Raw genomic sequence first — 18,040 nt, 5'->3', positions numbered from 1 at the left:
TGGGTTTATAACCCCTCATTCTTTACACATACTGTATATGCCTCTACACTATAAAATTATTTTTCCCATTAAATAATCCTTCAGAAGTTTCTGGACTGTCATTTCATCCATTTTGTTCTACAGACTCTTAGGAAGATGCTTTACCAGTTCTTCATCAAGTATCAAGGGCCTTTTTCAGCAGTGCCCAGCCTGTTTGGTATACTTCTCAGCTTGTCTTTATTTCTTGTCTCATATGAATGAACATTTTTTTTCTAATAATGTGATGCCTTGAAATTAGTGTTTTGTAGTTGTATGTGGATCCAAATGTCAATATTTTTAGGTTATGGAAGGCATTTCTGTATGAGTCAATTTTTTCTTTAATTTCAGATTGAAATACAAAAATTATTTTTATATTATTGCTGCTAGAGTTACCACAGACAGTAATTCCATATTGTATGTATGGTTCAAGTAGAGCATGGTGTACGGCACACAGAAGTTGTTTGTTAGCATAATGTGCAAGCTATTTCATAATAAATATTACAGTGCTTGATTTATTGCTGATATTGTTCATATGTTGTCTCCATTCGAGCTTATTGACAATTGTTATTTCAAAAAATGTTATAGATCCGTTTCTTTCTTCATGAATACCAAGAACACTGTCTTTTTTAGATTTATAATTAAGTCATTCTGTGTGAGCCGTGATACTATGTTATTTACTGACAGAAACACACTTATTTCCAGTGTTTCCAGATTTTATTCCACACTCACTATTGTCTCATCAGTATACAGTATTTTTTTATCCTTTTCACTGACTTCAATATTCTTATTGAATACACCGCTGAGCAAAAGTTAAGAATGAAAGTAACTTCTGCAAGAAGTGTCACTGCCAAGTCACTGTAACGTGATGAATCTTGGACCGTACATAGAAAGAACTGCTACAATATAGTACATTGGGTAACTATGCAGTGAGACAGACTGAAATGTCTCTTTTATTCAAAGACAATAACAACACTAAAGTAACCATGATTCCAGTGGTTCCCTGGACATTACAAAAGACAAGGCATTATTTTTAATAAGTTGTGTGGTTACCATGGATGGCAGTAAATGCTCTGCAGCAAGCTCCCATACTGGTCACAAGGTTGACAAGAAGTTCTTGGGGTAGGGAATTTCATTCCTCTACCATTGTGGATGACAAATGCCATGTAATTGTTGGTGCATGTAAATGTGCTGTAGTGTGTCACAGCACAGCCCGCATGTGCTCGATGGAATTTAAACTGCAGGAACAGGAAGGGCAGTCCATTCACCATATATCCTCTGTAGTGGACATATCCTCATATGGCAGGATGTGGGAACAAATAATACATCCAGGAACATTGTTGAACGTGATTATTTTGGTGGTCCCAGTGTTATGATGTAGGAAGGCATAATGTTGCATGGGTGTATCGACCTACAAATCTTTGAATGCGGTACACTCACTGCTCATTGTTTGTGTGACATTGTACTCCTTCCCATGTGCATCTTGTTGGAGGTGTGTTCGGCCCTCTCTTCAGTCTTATGGATGACAATGTGTAACTGCGTCAAACAGCACAGATGGAGGAGATCATGGAAGGAAAGGATATTTGGAAAATAGACTGGCCTTCCCATTCTGTCCCCTCCCCCCTTTTGCCAAATTAAATCCCATCAAGCACGCGTGGGGTGCATTGGGGAGATGTACTGCAGCATGTCCACATTTACTAATGATCACCGAGCAGTTGTCAGCTGCACTGGTGGGGAATGGAATGCGCTACCACAATCACTCTTTGCCAATCTTGTGGCCAGCATGGGACTGCATTGCACAGCAGGCATTACCATCCACTTTCATCACACACACTATTAAGAACTATTTGTAATGTCATGGGAACCATCATGAATTGTGATGTCTTCAGTGTAATTGTTGACTTTGAATAAATGTTTCATTTCTGTTCATCTGATTGCATAGTTCTTTTTGTTATCTTCTGTGCTATACAGTAGCAGTTCTTTCTACATGTGGTCTAAATTTCATCAAGTTACATTACTTGCCAGTGACACACAACGAGAAACTTACTTTTGTCCTTAAATGTTGCATGCAAGTGTCAGTGACGCAGAAGAGATCCAAGCAAAAATCCTTGTGATACACCATATGCAATATCCCTGATTTCAAGTCTGGATCCAGATTCTTCTGTCACATACTGCTTTCTGTTACTGACACGATTTTGTCTATTTCACTGCATGTCTACATAAGCCAAAGGCAATGGACTTGCCGCAGTGGATACACCGGTTCCCGTGAGATCACTGAAGTTAAGTGCTGTCGGGCATGGCCAGCACTTGGATGGGTGACCATCCAGGCTGCCATGTGCTGTTGCCATTTTTTGGGGTGCACTCAGCCTCGTGATGCCAATAGAGGAGCTACTCGACTGAATAGTAGCGGCCCCGGTCAAAGATAACCATCTTAATGACCGGGAGAGTGGTGTGCTGACCACACGTCCCTCCTATCTACATCCTCACCTGAGGATGACACAGCAGTTGGATGGTCCTGATGGGCCACTTGTGGCCTGAAGACGGAGTGCTTTTACATATGCCATAGCTTTCAAATTTTTCAGTTAGTGCTGTGCGGGCACTGCAGTCTGCTTCCAGCTTCCATTGATGAAGTTCCAGGAAACTAACAAGTCATGTATTTAGCTTTTTCTGTTTGTTTTCATGGTTTAGTTTTCAGTTAGTAGTAGTAGGATGGATTGACTGTATGCAGACACAGTTTGTGAACAGCAGAAGATGCTTATGGAAACAGTCAACTATCTGCTGGGTTCAATCACAGGCTGTAGCAATGGCAGAGCACCTGGCACCTCACTTGGCATACCTCAGATGTCGCTTGTTTTGCCCAAGAGCTCTGCTGTCAAGGCATCTTCCAGTGTACCCAGTGCAGGGGATCCACGCTAACTGCAGGGTGAGTAGCAGGTTGCTATGGGGTCATGTCACTCGAGGCATAGAGTCAATGTGGGGACTTGTCATTTGGCCTTGCCCATTCATTCTGTGATGAACAGGTGGCCACTCCTTCAGCAGGGTCTAAGCAGGGACTCAGGAGAAAGGGTTCAATAATTATTGGGAACGCCAATGTTAAGCATGTTATGGATCCAATTAGGGAAATGGGGCCCATGACCAGAAAGAATTCCAAGGTGCATTCGGTGTATCTGCCAAGGACTTTATCTGAGATGTGTAAATGGCGCCACATGCAGCTGTCCACAGTGCAGGGTTCAGTAGTCTGTGAGTTATTGCTCTTGTCAGCACCAATGATGCCTGTCATTCAGGTTCAGAGGCCATCTTCAGTTCCTACAGGTAGTTGGCAGAAGTGATGACTGGTGGCCTCACTCATGGGGGGCAAGCGAAGCTTACAATTTGCAGCATTGTACCCAGAGTATGTGAGGGTTCTTTCATATGCAGCCGGGTGGAGGGGCTCAGCGAGAAGCTCAATCGATTCTGTGACAGTCATGGCTGCAGATTTCTGGACCTACATTACATTGTGAGGTGGGGTGGGGTGGAGGGGGGAGGGGGGGGTGTTTGTAGGACTCCCCTTGCTAGAACAGGAGAACACTATGCAAAGGAAACAGATACTGGGGTAGCACAGTACATGTGTAATGGATGTGGGTGTTTCTTAGGCTTGCCAGTACTTTGAGGTCTTCTGAAGAATGCTTACCAATTGATGTAGAGCAAAATCAGATTGCAGACAAAGTAGGCGTGCATGCACATGCACCTGCACAAACTTCTAGGAGAGTGACTGTTCATTGTTGTTGACAAAAATGTTGTGTATACTGAGGTTAAAATTTAGGCTGACTGTGAAGTTATCTGGAGACAAGTAGCAGGCCTAAGTGAACTCAAGTTAATTATGAGATGTTTTTAGCAGTTACCTGATTCCACCGCACCACTTGTAGAATCATTCAAGAGAAGTCTATATATGGTGAATGTCATCTTTCTCTAAATGTAGAAAAATTTAAGTTAAAGGAAATAAGTTGGAAAAAAATCCTGTAACATTCAAATACATTACCAGGGAGCTGTTTGACACAGTCACAGCAATTAAATATGTTGACATAACACTGCAAAGTGATATAACATGGAATGAGCAGGTCAGGTTGGTAGTAGGGAAGCTGACACTCAACTTCATGTTATTGGGAGAATTTTGGGAAAATGTAGTTTATCTGTAAAGTAGATCACATATAGAAGGCTACTGCAACCCATTCTTGAGTACTGTTCAGCTGGTTGGAATCCCCACCAGGTCAGATTAAAGGAAGATGTTGAAGCAATTCAGAGGCATACTGCTAGATTTGTTACTGATATGTTCAGTCACCACTCATTTATTACGAAGATGCTTCATGAACTCAGATGGGAATCCCTGTAGGGAAGACAATTCTCTTTTTGTGAGGCACTTTTGGGGAAAATTCAGAGAACCGGCATTTGAGGCCTACTGCAGAAAGACCAACACACATTCTGCATAAGGACCATGAAAGTAAGATGTGATTAATTAGGGCTCATATGGTGGCTCTTAGACAGTTGTTTTTCTCGCACACTATTTTGAGTGGAGTAGCAGAGGAAATACCTGTTAATGGTACAAGGTACCCTCCACTGTGCAGTGTATAATGGTTTGTGGAGTATTCATATAAATGTAGATGTACATCCCCAACAGGTTGGATTAAATGAAGATATTGAACCAATTCAAAGGCACGCTGCTAGATTTGTTGCTGGTATGTTTGATCAGCGTGCAAGTATTTAGAAATGCTTTGTGAACTAAAATGGGAATCCCTGGAGGGAAGATGATGTTCTTATCATGAGGCACTATTGTAGGGATTTAGAGATCTGGTGTTGGAGGCCGACTGCAGGTCAGTTGTTCTGTCACCAACATACATTTCACATAAAGAACACAAAGATAAGATGAGAGAAATTAGGCCTTATACAGAGGCTTTTAGATATTTGTTTTTCCTCTCTATTTATGAGTGAACAGAATAATAACTCCTTTACCCACACATTTTGTTGTTTCATTTTGCAAACAATCTATCCTAGATAAGTCACTGCTTCTCAGAACTCCATTACGTATGTTAGTACACTTTTATGTTGCCTTATTTTCAACACATTTTCTGCTCTGCAGCGGCTACAGCTCTTCATATTGCTAATAATGCACTAGTGTCATTTTCTCTAGCTTTCCAAGCATATAACTTCCACTTTCTATACATCCAAATAAAATTACCTACACATTGACAAAAAGTATAGCGTACAGTTTGCAACCTGCTAATAGTACAGCTATATCCACACTAGTGCATTTTTTTCCTGGAGATGCCCAGAGCTAGGTCTAAATATAGCTGGAAGAGAAATGATGCCATTAAGATATATTTGTCCTTTGAGACTATAAATTCTGAAAAGTACATTCCATACCTCCTTTGTGATAGTTGACATTTGTGGGTCTTGTGTTTACATCAGTGAACTGTTGGATATCAGTGCAGATGTACTCTAGAAGAAATCTGTTAAATAAACTTTTCTATCCTTGCTGTGAAAGATATAATGAAAATAAGATTAAGTGTGTGTTTTTTTTACTCTATGTGTGTTGGTTCAAATGGCTTTGAGCACTATGGGACTTAACTTCTGAGGTCATCAGTCCCCTACAACTTAGAACTACTTAAACCTAACTAACGTAAGGTCATCACACACATCAATGCCAGAGGCAGGATTTGAACTTGCGAACGCAGCGGTTGTACCCTTCCAGACTGTAGCGCCTAGAACCACTCGGCCACCCCGGCCGGTTCTATGTGTGTATCAGTTGTTTTGTCTTTAACCAATTGACATTGTATTCAAATGCTCTACTGGTTTCTTTGAAATCAGATTCAATACATATCGGCTAGAATGATAGTTGAGTATGGAAGACCTCAAAACAGTGTTTTAAAGCTTGTCATTTGATGTAATTGTGTTAATGACATGTCGACCTGATGTCCAATTGATTGACTATTTCAAATACAAAATACATTGGCAGTTTGTATATTGTATTCTTTGTTAACTTTTGCACTTGAAATTTGTGTTGGAAGTTGGGGTACAGCATACAAAGATCTCTTTCACACAATATTCATTGACATTCAGTGTGTGATATTTGAACTGATTCTGTTTAAGTACCAACACATGTTCATCTACAAGCTAAGCACATATTCATCTAAGTGTATTAATTTCAATACTAATAACATACAAATATTTTTATTAGAACATACATCTCACATTCCTTTGATGAACAGAAAAATAGGATACTAACCCGTTAACATGAACTTGATAGTGATCTGTAGAGCTTAGATGTACTATACATTCAACTTTTCTTTAGGTCTTAATTATCAAAAATCTTAGGGCAAACAGTGCCCAAATTCTTAGTGTGTAATATTGTGTCCTAGTGCTCTTGGTGGAAATGAGTGGTGGCACAGTTATTGATCCATCACAGGCATTACTTACAGTAGAAGAAATGCCATAACACATGTTGATATCATCAACTATGGACCTTCCTATCGGTGGGGTCACTTGCATGCCTCTGTGATGCAGATAGCTGTACTGTAGGTGCAGCAACAATGGAGAGGTATCTGTTGAGGGACCAGACATATGTGTGGTTCCTGAAGAGGGCAGTAGCCTTTTCAGTAATTGCAGGGGCAACAGTCTGAATGATTGACTGATCTGGCCTTGTAATATCAACCAAAATGACCTTTCTGTATTGGTACTGCTGAAAGCAATGGGAAACTACAGTGTAATTTTTCCCAAGGACATGCCACTCTACTGTATGATCAAATGATGATGGTGTCCTCTCGGGTAAAATATTCCAGAGGTAAAATAGTCCCCCAATTGGATCTCCAGGTGGGGTCTACTCAGGAGGATGTCATCATCAAGAGCATGGAATGTTAGATCCCATAATTTGGCTGGTAAGTTAGAAAATTTAAAAAGGGAAATGGGTGGGTTGAAGTTAGATATAGTGGGAACTAGTGAAGTTTGGTGGCAGGAGGAGCAGGACATCTGGTCAGGTGAAGACAGGGTTATGTGTACAGTCAGATAGTGGTAATGCAAGGGTTGCTTTAATAATGAATAAGAAAATAGAAATGCAAGTAAGCTACTATGAACAGCATAATGAACACATTATTGTAGCCAAGACAGGCACAAAGGCCACACCTACCACAATAATACAAATTTATATGCCTACCAGCTCTGCAGATGAAGAAGAGATTGAAGAAATGTATGATGAGATAAAAGAAATTATTCAGACAGATAAGGGAGATGAAAATCTAATTGTGTATGGGACTGGAATTCAATAGCAGGTGAATATGGACTGGGGGAAAAGGATGAAAGAGGAAACCACGTGGCAGAATTTAGCACAGAGCATAATTTAACAGTCACTAAACTCTGTTTAAGAATCATAAAACTAGGTTGTATACATGGAAGAGATCTGGAGACACCAGAAGTTGTCAGATTGATTATATAATGGTATGACAGAGATTTAGGAACCAGATTTTAAACTGTAAGACATTTCCAGGGGCAGATGTGGACTCTGACCACAATTTATTGATTACTGCAGCAGATTAAAAGTGAAGAAAGTGGAAAAAGGTAGGAAATGAAGGAAATGGGACTTGGATAAGCTTTATGTTTTACAATAAGCTGAAAGACCCAGAGGTCGTTGAGAGTTTCACAGGAAGCATTAGGCAACAGTTGGCTAGAACATGGGAAAGGAGTACAGTAGAAGATGAATGGATAGCTTTAAGAGATGAAATAGTGGAGGCAGCAGAGGATCAGATAGGTAAAAAAGACAAGACATAGTAGAAATCCTTGGATAACACAAGACATATTGAATGTAATTGATGGCAGAAGAAATTTGAAAAATGCAGCAAATGAAGCAGCCAAAAGGGAATACAAATGTGTAAAAAATGAAATTGACAGCAAGTGCAAAATGGCTAAGCAGGAATGGCCAGAGGACAAATTTAGGGATTTAGAAGCATATTTCACTAGGGGAAAGATAGATACTGCCTTTGGGGAAAAGAGAATCAGCTATATGAATGTCAAGGGCTTAGATGGAAAACCAGTCCTAAGCAAAGAAGGGAAAACTGAAAGGTGGAAGGAGTGTATATAAGGTCTATAAAAGGGAGATGATCTGAAAGGAAATATTATAGAAAGGAAGGTGGATGTTGTGAGGGTACAAGATTTTTCAGATATGTTGTAGCCTAAGATTAGAAATTAATAATTTTGTTGAGCGGATGTGAAATCTAGTAATGATTTTTAACATAAATGAACAGTCTTTATTGTGTATTTTATTATTTGCACAAGGTATTCCACCTGGTCTCTGTGCTGTTCCAAGAGAGATGAAGAGGTACTTGGAGTCTTGACAGGCAAAGTAGTCAAAGGCGGCAAAGAGTCTTCTGCACCAGCCATGCTGTCAAGGGGATACCAATGACCAGAAGTTTATACCAATAAATATTCATTACCCAGACGGTCTGCTGTAATAAGTTACTTATCATCTAATATGCATTTTATTTAAAGGTGAAATAAAAGCCTTAAAAGATCAGAGTTTGCAAGTCCTGGTGTTTAGTAAAAATTAAGTTATTCTGCAGACAAGAAGAATTATTAACAATTCAGAGGCTCACAGACCTGAAGATCACAATGAGGCAATGTATAAATGAATCCTTGCAATATAGATGAAGATGAGATAGGAGATATGATGATACTGTGAGAAGAATTTGATAGAGCTCTGATAGATTTATGTTGAAACAGGGCCCTGGGTGTAGATGATATTTCGTCACAGCTACTGATAGTCTTGTGAGATCCAGCCACGACAAAACTATTCCATCTGATGTACAACATATACAAGACAGGCAAAATACTCTAGACTTTAAGAAGAATGTAATAACTCCAATTACAAAGGAAGCAGGTGCTGACAGATGTAAGAATCACTGAACTATCAGTTGACTAAACATGGCTGTAAAACACTACCATGAATTTTTTACAGAAGAATGGAAAAACTAGTGGAAGTCAACCTTGGGGAAGATCAGTTTGGATTCCAGAGAACTGTAGAAATACATAATGCAATCCTGACCCTATGGCTTATCTTAGAAGATAGGTCAAGGAAAGGCAAACGTGTGTTTTTAGCATTAGAGAAAGCTTTTGACAATGTTGACTGGAATACTCTCTTTGAAGTTCTGAAGGTAGCAGGGGAGAAGATACAGGGAGCAAAAGACTATTTACAACTTGTACAGGAATCAGTCGGCAGTTATATAGAGCCGAGGGGTATGAAAGAGAAACAGTGGTTGTGAAGGAAGTGGTGAATGTTATTCAATCTGTACATTGAACAAGCAGTAAAGGACCCCCAAAGAAAAATTTGGAATAGGAATTAAAGTTCAGGGAGAAGAAATAAAAACTTTGAGGTTTATCAACAACATTGTAATTCTGTCAGAGACAGTAAAGGACTTGCAAGAGCAGTTGACTGGAATGGAAAGTGTCTTGGAAGGAGGATATAAGATGAACATCAACAAAATCAAAACAAGGGTAATTGAACGTAGATGAGTTAAATCAGGTGATACTAAGGGAATTAGATTAGGAAACAAGATACTTAAAGTATTCTGCAAGTTTTGCAATTTGGAGAGCAAAATAACTGATGATGGCTGATGTTGAGAGGATATAAAATGTAGACTGACAACGGCATGAAAAGCATTTCTGAAGGACAGAAATTTGTTAATGCTGAACACAGATTTAAATATTAGTGAGTCTCTGCTGAAGGTATCTGTTTGGAAACATGGCTGATAAACAGTGTAGACAAAAGGAGAACAGAAGCTTCCAAAATGTAGTGCTACAGAAGAATTTTTAAGATTATATGGATTGATTGTGTAACTAATGATGAGGTACTGAATAGAACTGGAAAGACAAGAAATTTGTGGCACAATTTGACCAAAAGAAGGGATTGGATAATGGGACACTTTCTGAGACATCAAAGGACCACCAGTTTAGTATTGGAGGGAAATGTGTGAGTAAAAAATTGTAGAGGGAGACAAGAGATGTATACAGGAAACAGATTCAGAAGAATGTAGATTGCCATAGTTGTTCAGGGATGAAGAGGCTCGTACAGGATAGAGTACCATGGAGAGCTGCATCAAACCAGTCTTCAGAATGAAGACGACGACGACGACGACGACGACGACGACGACGACAATGCAGTGATGGTTACTAATTTCTTTCACGTGTTTTGAACCTTTTTCAAATTAACATATTCCTTCATTATTGCTCTAAACAATTTTTCCTGCTCCATCACATTTTATTCTTTCAATACACTCAGTTGTTGACACCTACCTGTATTTTTGTGACATTTTAAATGTTTTATGCAGTTTTGTCTACATCTTCCAAGTTAAGCAGTCTAATAAGAATGTTTAATTTGCTAAATGAAATAATTTTGGACACTAATAAATTGCCTCTCATGCACATTAATTAATACAATGACTACTTCAGGTTCCATTTTTATTAACTGCAGCTGTGTTGTTAATAAACCAGAAATTTTCCTCTTTTAATCTCCCTTACCGTTTTATTCCATAAAACATTTCTCATGGACACACAAAGCATTTTTATCAACTTTGGGAAAGTGAAAATGTGAACAGGTAAACATATTTTGTTAATTTTGTCATTATACTTGTGAAATCTGTATCAATCCATAATCGGTGACATATTTACCCTTCACAATTTTGAAGCTTTTCCTCCTCCACCCTTACGTTATTTTTAATAAAGTTCTTTCTGCATTTAATGTGTTTATTGTTAAATTGTCTGACAGGACTGTAGTTTTCTGTGCTGTCTGATTACATGTAAGCCACTAATCTTGTCATATTTTGTATATATTAGAGATACTATTGTTGCCCAGCCCTTGCATACAGTCGTCTCTACCTCAAAACAATATTTCTTTACTTATGTTTCTGAGTGATAAAACTGTTGGATTTTTTTTGTCATTCTTATGGAGATATTCTTCCCATTTTAAAGTGAATGGTTATATAGTGTCTTTCAACACAGAATTTCATAGGAAGTCTTCTGATGATATATCAACCCAACCGTACCATAGATATGTATAAACCGTTCAGCTTGCTGAGCTGTCTGAATCTTTACAATTGCTGATGACACCTCCAGCAAAAGGAGTGGAGCCCATATAACAAAACCACCACAAACGCAAATATCAATGATGAGCACCTACACTTAATATTTTTGCATTGTATTGTGGTTGTGCAATTCACAATTTGAATAAAGCTAATTTTTATTATTAGCAACAAATAATTAAGAAGTAAATGAAGTGATAAAATTATTGCTGTCTTTCCTTGACTGATTCCACTGTCCTCAAGGGTCTCCTTCATGATGAAATTTGCAGAACATGATATGTATATGAATGAATTTGTGCTGAATAAAGTGTTTGTTTACTTTGTTCACATACCTCCAGTAAATGATTTGTAAAATAACAGGCAGATAAATTCTCAAAAATGAGTATTCATCATGGAATTCAAGTACAAACACTGAAAGGTATGTTAAATCATAATATGGTGAACTGAGCTTCAGCAGTTATTAATGTGTTGGTATGGTTTTAGCTTATTTTTCATGCAAATTTAATGGTTTGTACACATGTTCCTTCCTTTAGTTATCACCAGTTAATGTCAGTTTCAGTAATAGTAACTCCTTTCTAATTGTCTCTATCTGCTTAGTCAGAATCTTTGTTATACATTGATTCAGCTAAATTTTGGACAGTGAAAACATTTCAAATCATCAAATTGTAGCCAGGTGTAGTAGTTTCCTACTTACTCTGCACTGTAACAAATTTGGTCACTCATACATCCAGTATACTGGAAAACGTAAAGTTTTATCATCTTTCTTCAGATAATGTAAGCTTTCCTTTTTCATGTTAACAGAATCTTTCGTTGGTTCTTGGTAGAACAATATTATAATAAATGAAAAGCACCAGTTTGCTTCTGTTCTACAATATTGTAGAACAAAAGCAAACTGGTGCTTTCCCTTTTCTTTATGTACACCTTCATCCATATGAAGATATACATAAAATGACTGGTTACACACACCAAATGCATGCACGTACTAGCAAATTCATATAAGCAAGAGAGGGCTAATTAACTTATCTGGTGGCTTACTTGTTTTGCTAAATGTGCATGTATGGTCCTTTCAGTTGCTGGCTTTTATTTTGTATGTGAATGCGTATCACGAGGGAAAATGAATGTGTTTATTTTTTTGATTTATCTTGAACTAAATCTGTCATTATCTATCCGAAACATTTAATTATAAAAAAAATATTATATATAAAAGTTATTTACAGCTCATAAAGAAGAAAATGTACAAAATAAATAGGAATTATTGGTTAAACATCACTGTCAGTAGAGGGCTACTTAGCCATCACATTAAATGCATTTTGTCTTAGGTTTAAAGGTAAATACATTTAGCTTATATATAACTGAGATTCATTTTCACAGCATCTTTCACAATGATCCTGAGCAAATAACCACTTCATAGTGGCACTTTTAAGTAGATATTACGCAACAAAATAATTATAACACTTAGAATTAAGCTTCACTTCGGCGTAATTTGAAATTTCCACTGCAAATGTCCCTCAGAATCCGTTCAACGGCAGCATATTGTCTGTCTGGTGAAAACCTTCTTGCTCTGCCTCTACCTCTGCTTCCACTTGTTTTGTTTTGCTCCTTCTCCTCTTGAATTCGCCTTTCTTCTTCTTTCCTTTTCTCTTCATTTTCCTGTTGCAAAAATAGGGCATTATCAAAACAGTTATTTATCAGATTAAATGTAGTAGGGAATTATTATTTATTACTTAAAATAATGAATAAATATAATGATAATATTAACTCATAACTGAAATGTCAATTATGACAGCAGTGAGATATGTCTTATTCCCCAACTATGTGAGACAAATGAACCATGGCTTCAGAAGTAAGATAAATGTTGCACTCTTTTGCTGTTAACATTACACAATTTAAGCTTCCAACAAATACTGCCTTTTTACAATCTGAAATGTATGGGAAGATTTAAATGCTAAAGGAACACCCAACTTAATGATCAGAAACTCACCAGTCGAGCTCTCTCAATTATATTAAAAAAGTCAGCAAACAAACTGAAACATTCTTCAGGCTGAAATTTCTTTGGATCTTCACAGAAATGTTTAGCTAAAGCATTGGAACAACCTTTCACCTTTTCCATAGCCTGCTGAAGTTCATTACTACATTTCAAAGCCGACTTCAAGAAATCTGTGAATAAATGAGCAAAACAGATGTTAACTGCAGCAGTCACAAGTTACAAAGTGAAAGTTAATTGTAGTTAGATTTTATATCATTACAGAAAATTGTGGAAGGAGGAATATTTATTCTCAGAACATAATTATTTAAATGTATAGTAACTGGTATGTTAATACCTTTGAATTCTGACCGGATTCCACTTTTATCTTTCTTCAGCTGCGATTCAACATGTTTGACATCACTGGTAACTTTCATCACTTCTTCCTGAAGCAACTCCAATGATATCCTGAAACAATATGGACAACTTTCAGTCCACACATTTTATTGGAAACAAAGGTGATTCAATTTTTATAAGCATAATGGTTTTATGTATGTGCAATCATGGGCAGATATGGTGCAAAGTCTCTAGAGCACTAGGGTATCTTGAAACACTGAATAAAGTCTAAATATTTATAGATATATAAGATGTGGGGGAACTAAATACAAGAAGAACTTTTGGCAAATGCAGAGAACAACCACCAGAGCATGGGGATAATGCAGTCTGACAAGATTGGCAGTACTCAGGTGAAAATATGAATTGAAATTGGGGAAAATGTGTAAAAAAGACAAAGCACATTTCAAATACATGGTGTACTAGAAACCTCTAATGTGAACACAGTCAAAAATAAACATATACAGAGCAAGATTTAAACATTGTTAAGTCATAGGCATGTTTAAGCATTTAATGCTCTTCTTTGTACTTGAATTAGTTAGAAAATCAGTTTTCTAAGCAAGTTTCTTATCAGAGTTAGATAGCCTCATACATATCCAATAAATATTGATCTACACATTGTGACTATCAGACTCTTACCTTGCTATTTCTTTCATGTTGCTCATCTCTTCTGTGAATTGTAATATTTCCTTATTGTTAGCTTCTGCAACTTCTACCACATAGTGCAAGAATGTCAGTCTTGGTTTGTTTGCTTTTATTTCTAAGAGCTTTGGTAGTGTGCTGAGTGTAAAACCTGCTGCATTGCCTGCATAGCTTCCCTGCAACAAACAAACAATACATTGCAAAATATTACTTCGCCCATTGTGTTAGGTTACTTCTCACAGAAACATTATATGATGAATACTTACAGCATTTATGTAATTTCCAAGTTGAAGTACTAATGCTAGAAATTGTTTCAAATGTTCGTTAGTCATCAGTTTATTGCATGCATCTGCAACAGCCTCTAGTTGTTCTTTCAGTTCACATGTTCTTGAAGGAAACTCTTCTTTCTGCAAATTAATTGATGCACAGAAATGAGTCAGGATTTATTATTTTTTATTTTGTTAACAATCTCACATCATCATGGAAACATGATGTTTTACTTACAAGCAACATTGCCCTAACCCTAAGGGCAAATGAAGGTACTTCTGATAGCTGTAGATAAAATTTCTCTGCTTCTCCTAAACGGTCCAAATCTCCAGAATAGGATCTGACTGAAGTCAACTGTAATAGGTAAGACAACCTCTTAGTTGAATTATAATTTGTGAGACCCGTGTAATTGTATCTATTTTACTGTAATTTGGATTAATAACTGATCTAAAATTAAAACTGTCATATATTACCTCTTTTTCTGTGGGAAGTAGTGGCAAGAGAGCTCTTAGCTTCTCAGTGCCTATATCATCTCCTTTGAGGTTCTTTATAGCTTCTATGACTGCTTTTCCTCCTGATTTGAACTGTTTTAGATAAATGTTTACTGCCAAATCTCTCTTGGTTTCCAATAAAGTGATCTTGGGATTTATTGGTGATGGAAGTGTTCCTGGAGAAGACTTTGGACGTTTCACATTGGCTGTTTTCTGACAGAACAACTCTTCCATTTGCTTGAAATCAACTGTAAGATTCGTTGCTTTGCTCTGCATTTCTGTCCATACTGATTCACCTGCAAATAATTAGACTTATTGTAGGGTGTTTGTTGGCAGTAAATGATCAAAAAGTTTGTTTTTATTCACAAAAGGCAAATAAAATCATTGTACATCTTGCTGTCAATGCCATTTTTTATCACAGAACTTACAGAAAAAATCAAAATATTGTCTGTGCTTTCTGTATTTATTTAAACTCTAACAAATTATATTCTGCCATGTATTTATTATAACTGTAACAAATTATATTCTACCATGAAATGAATAAAATCATTATCTTGCTTACCTATGACAGAGCTTGGGAGTTTTGTCCAGTTTAGGGTTCTCATCTTCCGCCTGGGCAAAGGTAGTGTGTTACACTTGTCTTTTACTGGTGTCCAAACATTTGCAGAATCTGTTAAATCTGCTGGGAGTGAATGTCTTGTTGGACAAGTGAGGTAGCCAGATGTGACCCGACGTGACACTGGGGTTTCAAAGTTGTTATTGGGAATTGGAGGAGGTGGAGGAACTTCTTTTTCAGAATTAGATTCTGCAAATGGTGATGGTGGTGGAAGACCTGAGACTGATGGAATCACTGGATTGAGAGCAAGAGATGGCATTGGTGGTGGAGGTGGTGGTGGAGGTGGTGGTGGTGGAGGAGGCGGAGGTGCTGATACTGATCCTGCTGGTTCTGTTGATGACAGTTGCTGCTGTGTGGCCTGATCACTGAGTTGTACTGCTTCTCTAACATTGTTTAACTCAGTCTGAGTAGCCACTGTGCATGTCTCACGGATATCTTCTGATCTTGGCACGTTAATACTCCAGCACCTCCGAACACGTCTTTTATAATTTTGTTGAGCCATAACACTGTTGCTGTGTACTGGTTTTTTATAGAAAGAAAATCCAGGTGTTATAGCTTCAGACGAAAGTGCCTCAAGAGCTTCCCACACATTGTCCCTGAAATAATATAAATTACTTTAGTATCATACTATTGGTAGTTTATGATATACTGTGTGCACATTTCAATGGGTTAGAGCAAGCTTTCAGTATCTGCATGCACAATCAAGCTTATCGTACCTCAACTAATATGTAAAGAATTTCAGTTGTAAAGTATAAGCTCTGATGACTTACGCATTTGGGTTTGTCGGATCTAGCTGTGCAAGGTTTTGTAGCATGGAGTAGAACCAGACAGCCTGTGGTCTGTCTGCTATCTGTTGGAAGATGCATAAAGATTATTAATAATTACTCTGTATTACAACACAGTGACTTATATTGCCATTAAGTACAGTTCCTATATATATATCAATATAATAGGGAAACATTCCACGCGGGAAAAATATATTTAAAAACAAAGATGATGTGACTTACCATACGAAAGCGCTGGCAGGTCGATAGAAACACAAACAAACACATACATACACACAAAATTCAAGCTTTCGCAACAAACGGTTGCTTCGTCAGGAAAGGAGAGGGTAAGGAGTCATTCCAATCCCGGGAGCGGAAAGACTTACCTTAGGGGGAAAAAAGGACAGGTATACACTCGCACACACACACACACACATATCCATCCGCACATACACAGACACAAGCAGACATTTTGTGTGTATGTATGTGTTTGTTTGTGTTTCTATCGACCTGCCAGCGCTTTCGTATGGTAAGTCACATCATATATATGTGTGTGTGTGTGTGTGTGTGTGTGTGTGTGTGTGTGTGTGTGTGTGTGTGTGTGTGTGTGAAGAAAACAAACATTTACCTTTTTGAATATAGTTTCAAACAATTGGTGATGAGTAAGCTGTTCTGTTGATTCTAATTCCAACTCATCTTTGTGTTGGTGGTTAGTGAAAGCTGAAACTTGGATCTGCAACTCTTTATCATCAATTGCACGTAGTGAACTCAGTATGGGTCCAAGGCCAAGACCTATGAATATAAAACATGTATTTTAGATGTAACATTTTCTATTATGAAATCACAAATAAGGTAGAACTAGTCAATTTTCTTCCAAATTTTGCAAAAATACAGCAAATGCCACAATAAGGTATGAATGGGTAATTACTTACCAAGGAATTCATTTCTGACTCGTACACGTTTCTGCAAGTTATTGCAGCACAGAGTGAGGCAGTTGATGAATGACAGAAGTCTGGTCTGATACGCGACATTTTCTGTGTTACGAAGTTCATTCATTATTATATCAAATCTGTAGCGTTGTCCACGTGTAACCTATTCAAAGGAAAAATTATTTAGCACGAGTCGTAAAACGGTGCATGTATTAAGCAGTATAAGAATGTTATGTTCTAGTAACTTCTTGCTTTAATCCCAAAAGATACACAATTAAAGAACACTTACAAAAAAATTATGTTTTATATACTTTGTGGACACTAGCTGCAAACTGCAATTATGCAACTAGTGATGGAACTGCTCTCTGACCTTGCATTTAGTCAGTTCTTGCATGGAAGAACAAGAATATTTACCTTTAAATGCTGTAGAGCATCAAGAGCCATTGCATGTCCTTTTGAAGAATACATGCATACAGCACAGAGAAGTTCATAAACTTGCATCTTGACTGTGATATTCTGAGACTCCAGTGCTGTAAAATTAAGAGAAGTGATGCTGAATTCATTGTAAGACCAAATAATACAAAAGGTTAAGTGAAAAATAATGAAATATGCAAGTAATGTGAGAAACTACTTGGGAGTATAAGTATGATATTAACTCAAGAGAAATTGTTGTCATGTGGTGATTTAACTGAAACTAAATCTCTTTCCTACACTGCAGTTATTCAATTGAACGTCAGTATTTGTCCCCTTTGCCATATGCGTCAGTAGCAGTGAATGGAAATTGTAGACATTTAACTGGTTCCCTAAATGCTAAAAATGTGTTGGCTATTACACTCTCCATTATATGGCACAAAAAATACTAGT

The 18,040-nt window shown here is 37.5% G+C and overlaps 1 protein-coding gene and 1 pseudogene across 1 annotated transcript in view; one reads left to right on the top strand and one right to left on the bottom strand.

Moving 5' to 3' along the window:
- The first annotated feature begins 2,244 nt into the window (after positions 1-2,244).
- On the top strand, positions 2,245-2,362 carry LOC126424763 (5S ribosomal RNA; annotated as a pseudogene).
- A 9,908-nt stretch (positions 2,363-12,270) lies between these two features.
- The window catches only part of LOC126481944 (inverted formin-2-like), a 237,502-nt gene continuing 231,732 nt past the window's right edge, over positions 12,271-18,040 (bottom strand). The window contains exons 3-14 of the mRNA XM_050105906.1: positions 17,591-17,706; positions 17,180-17,339; positions 16,876-17,039; positions 16,254-16,333; positions 15,430-16,079; positions 14,850-15,163; positions 14,614-14,730; positions 14,376-14,516; positions 14,107-14,285; positions 13,433-13,542; positions 13,093-13,268; positions 12,271-12,761 (exon numbers count right to left, since the gene is read on the bottom strand). Coding sequence (XP_049961863.1) covers positions 12,573-12,761; positions 13,093-13,268; positions 13,433-13,542; positions 14,107-14,285; positions 14,376-14,516; positions 14,614-14,730; positions 14,850-15,163; positions 15,430-16,079; positions 16,254-16,333; positions 16,876-17,039; positions 17,180-17,339; positions 17,591-17,706 — 2,396 coding nt within the window. The 3' untranslated portion in view covers positions 12,271-12,572. The remainder of the gene's footprint in view (positions 12,762-13,092; positions 13,269-13,432; positions 13,543-14,106; positions 14,286-14,375; positions 14,517-14,613; positions 14,731-14,849; positions 15,164-15,429; positions 16,080-16,253; positions 16,334-16,875; positions 17,040-17,179; positions 17,340-17,590; positions 17,707-18,040) is intronic.

Source organism: Schistocerca serialis, chromosome 1, assembly GCF_023864345.2.
Source record: "Schistocerca serialis cubense isolate TAMUIC-IGC-003099 chromosome 1, iqSchSeri2.2, whole genome shotgun sequence".
Classification (NCBI taxonomy): domain Eukaryota; kingdom Metazoa; phylum Arthropoda; class Insecta; order Orthoptera; family Acrididae; genus Schistocerca; species Schistocerca serialis.
This window is presented reverse-complemented; position numbering and strand designations above follow the sequence as displayed.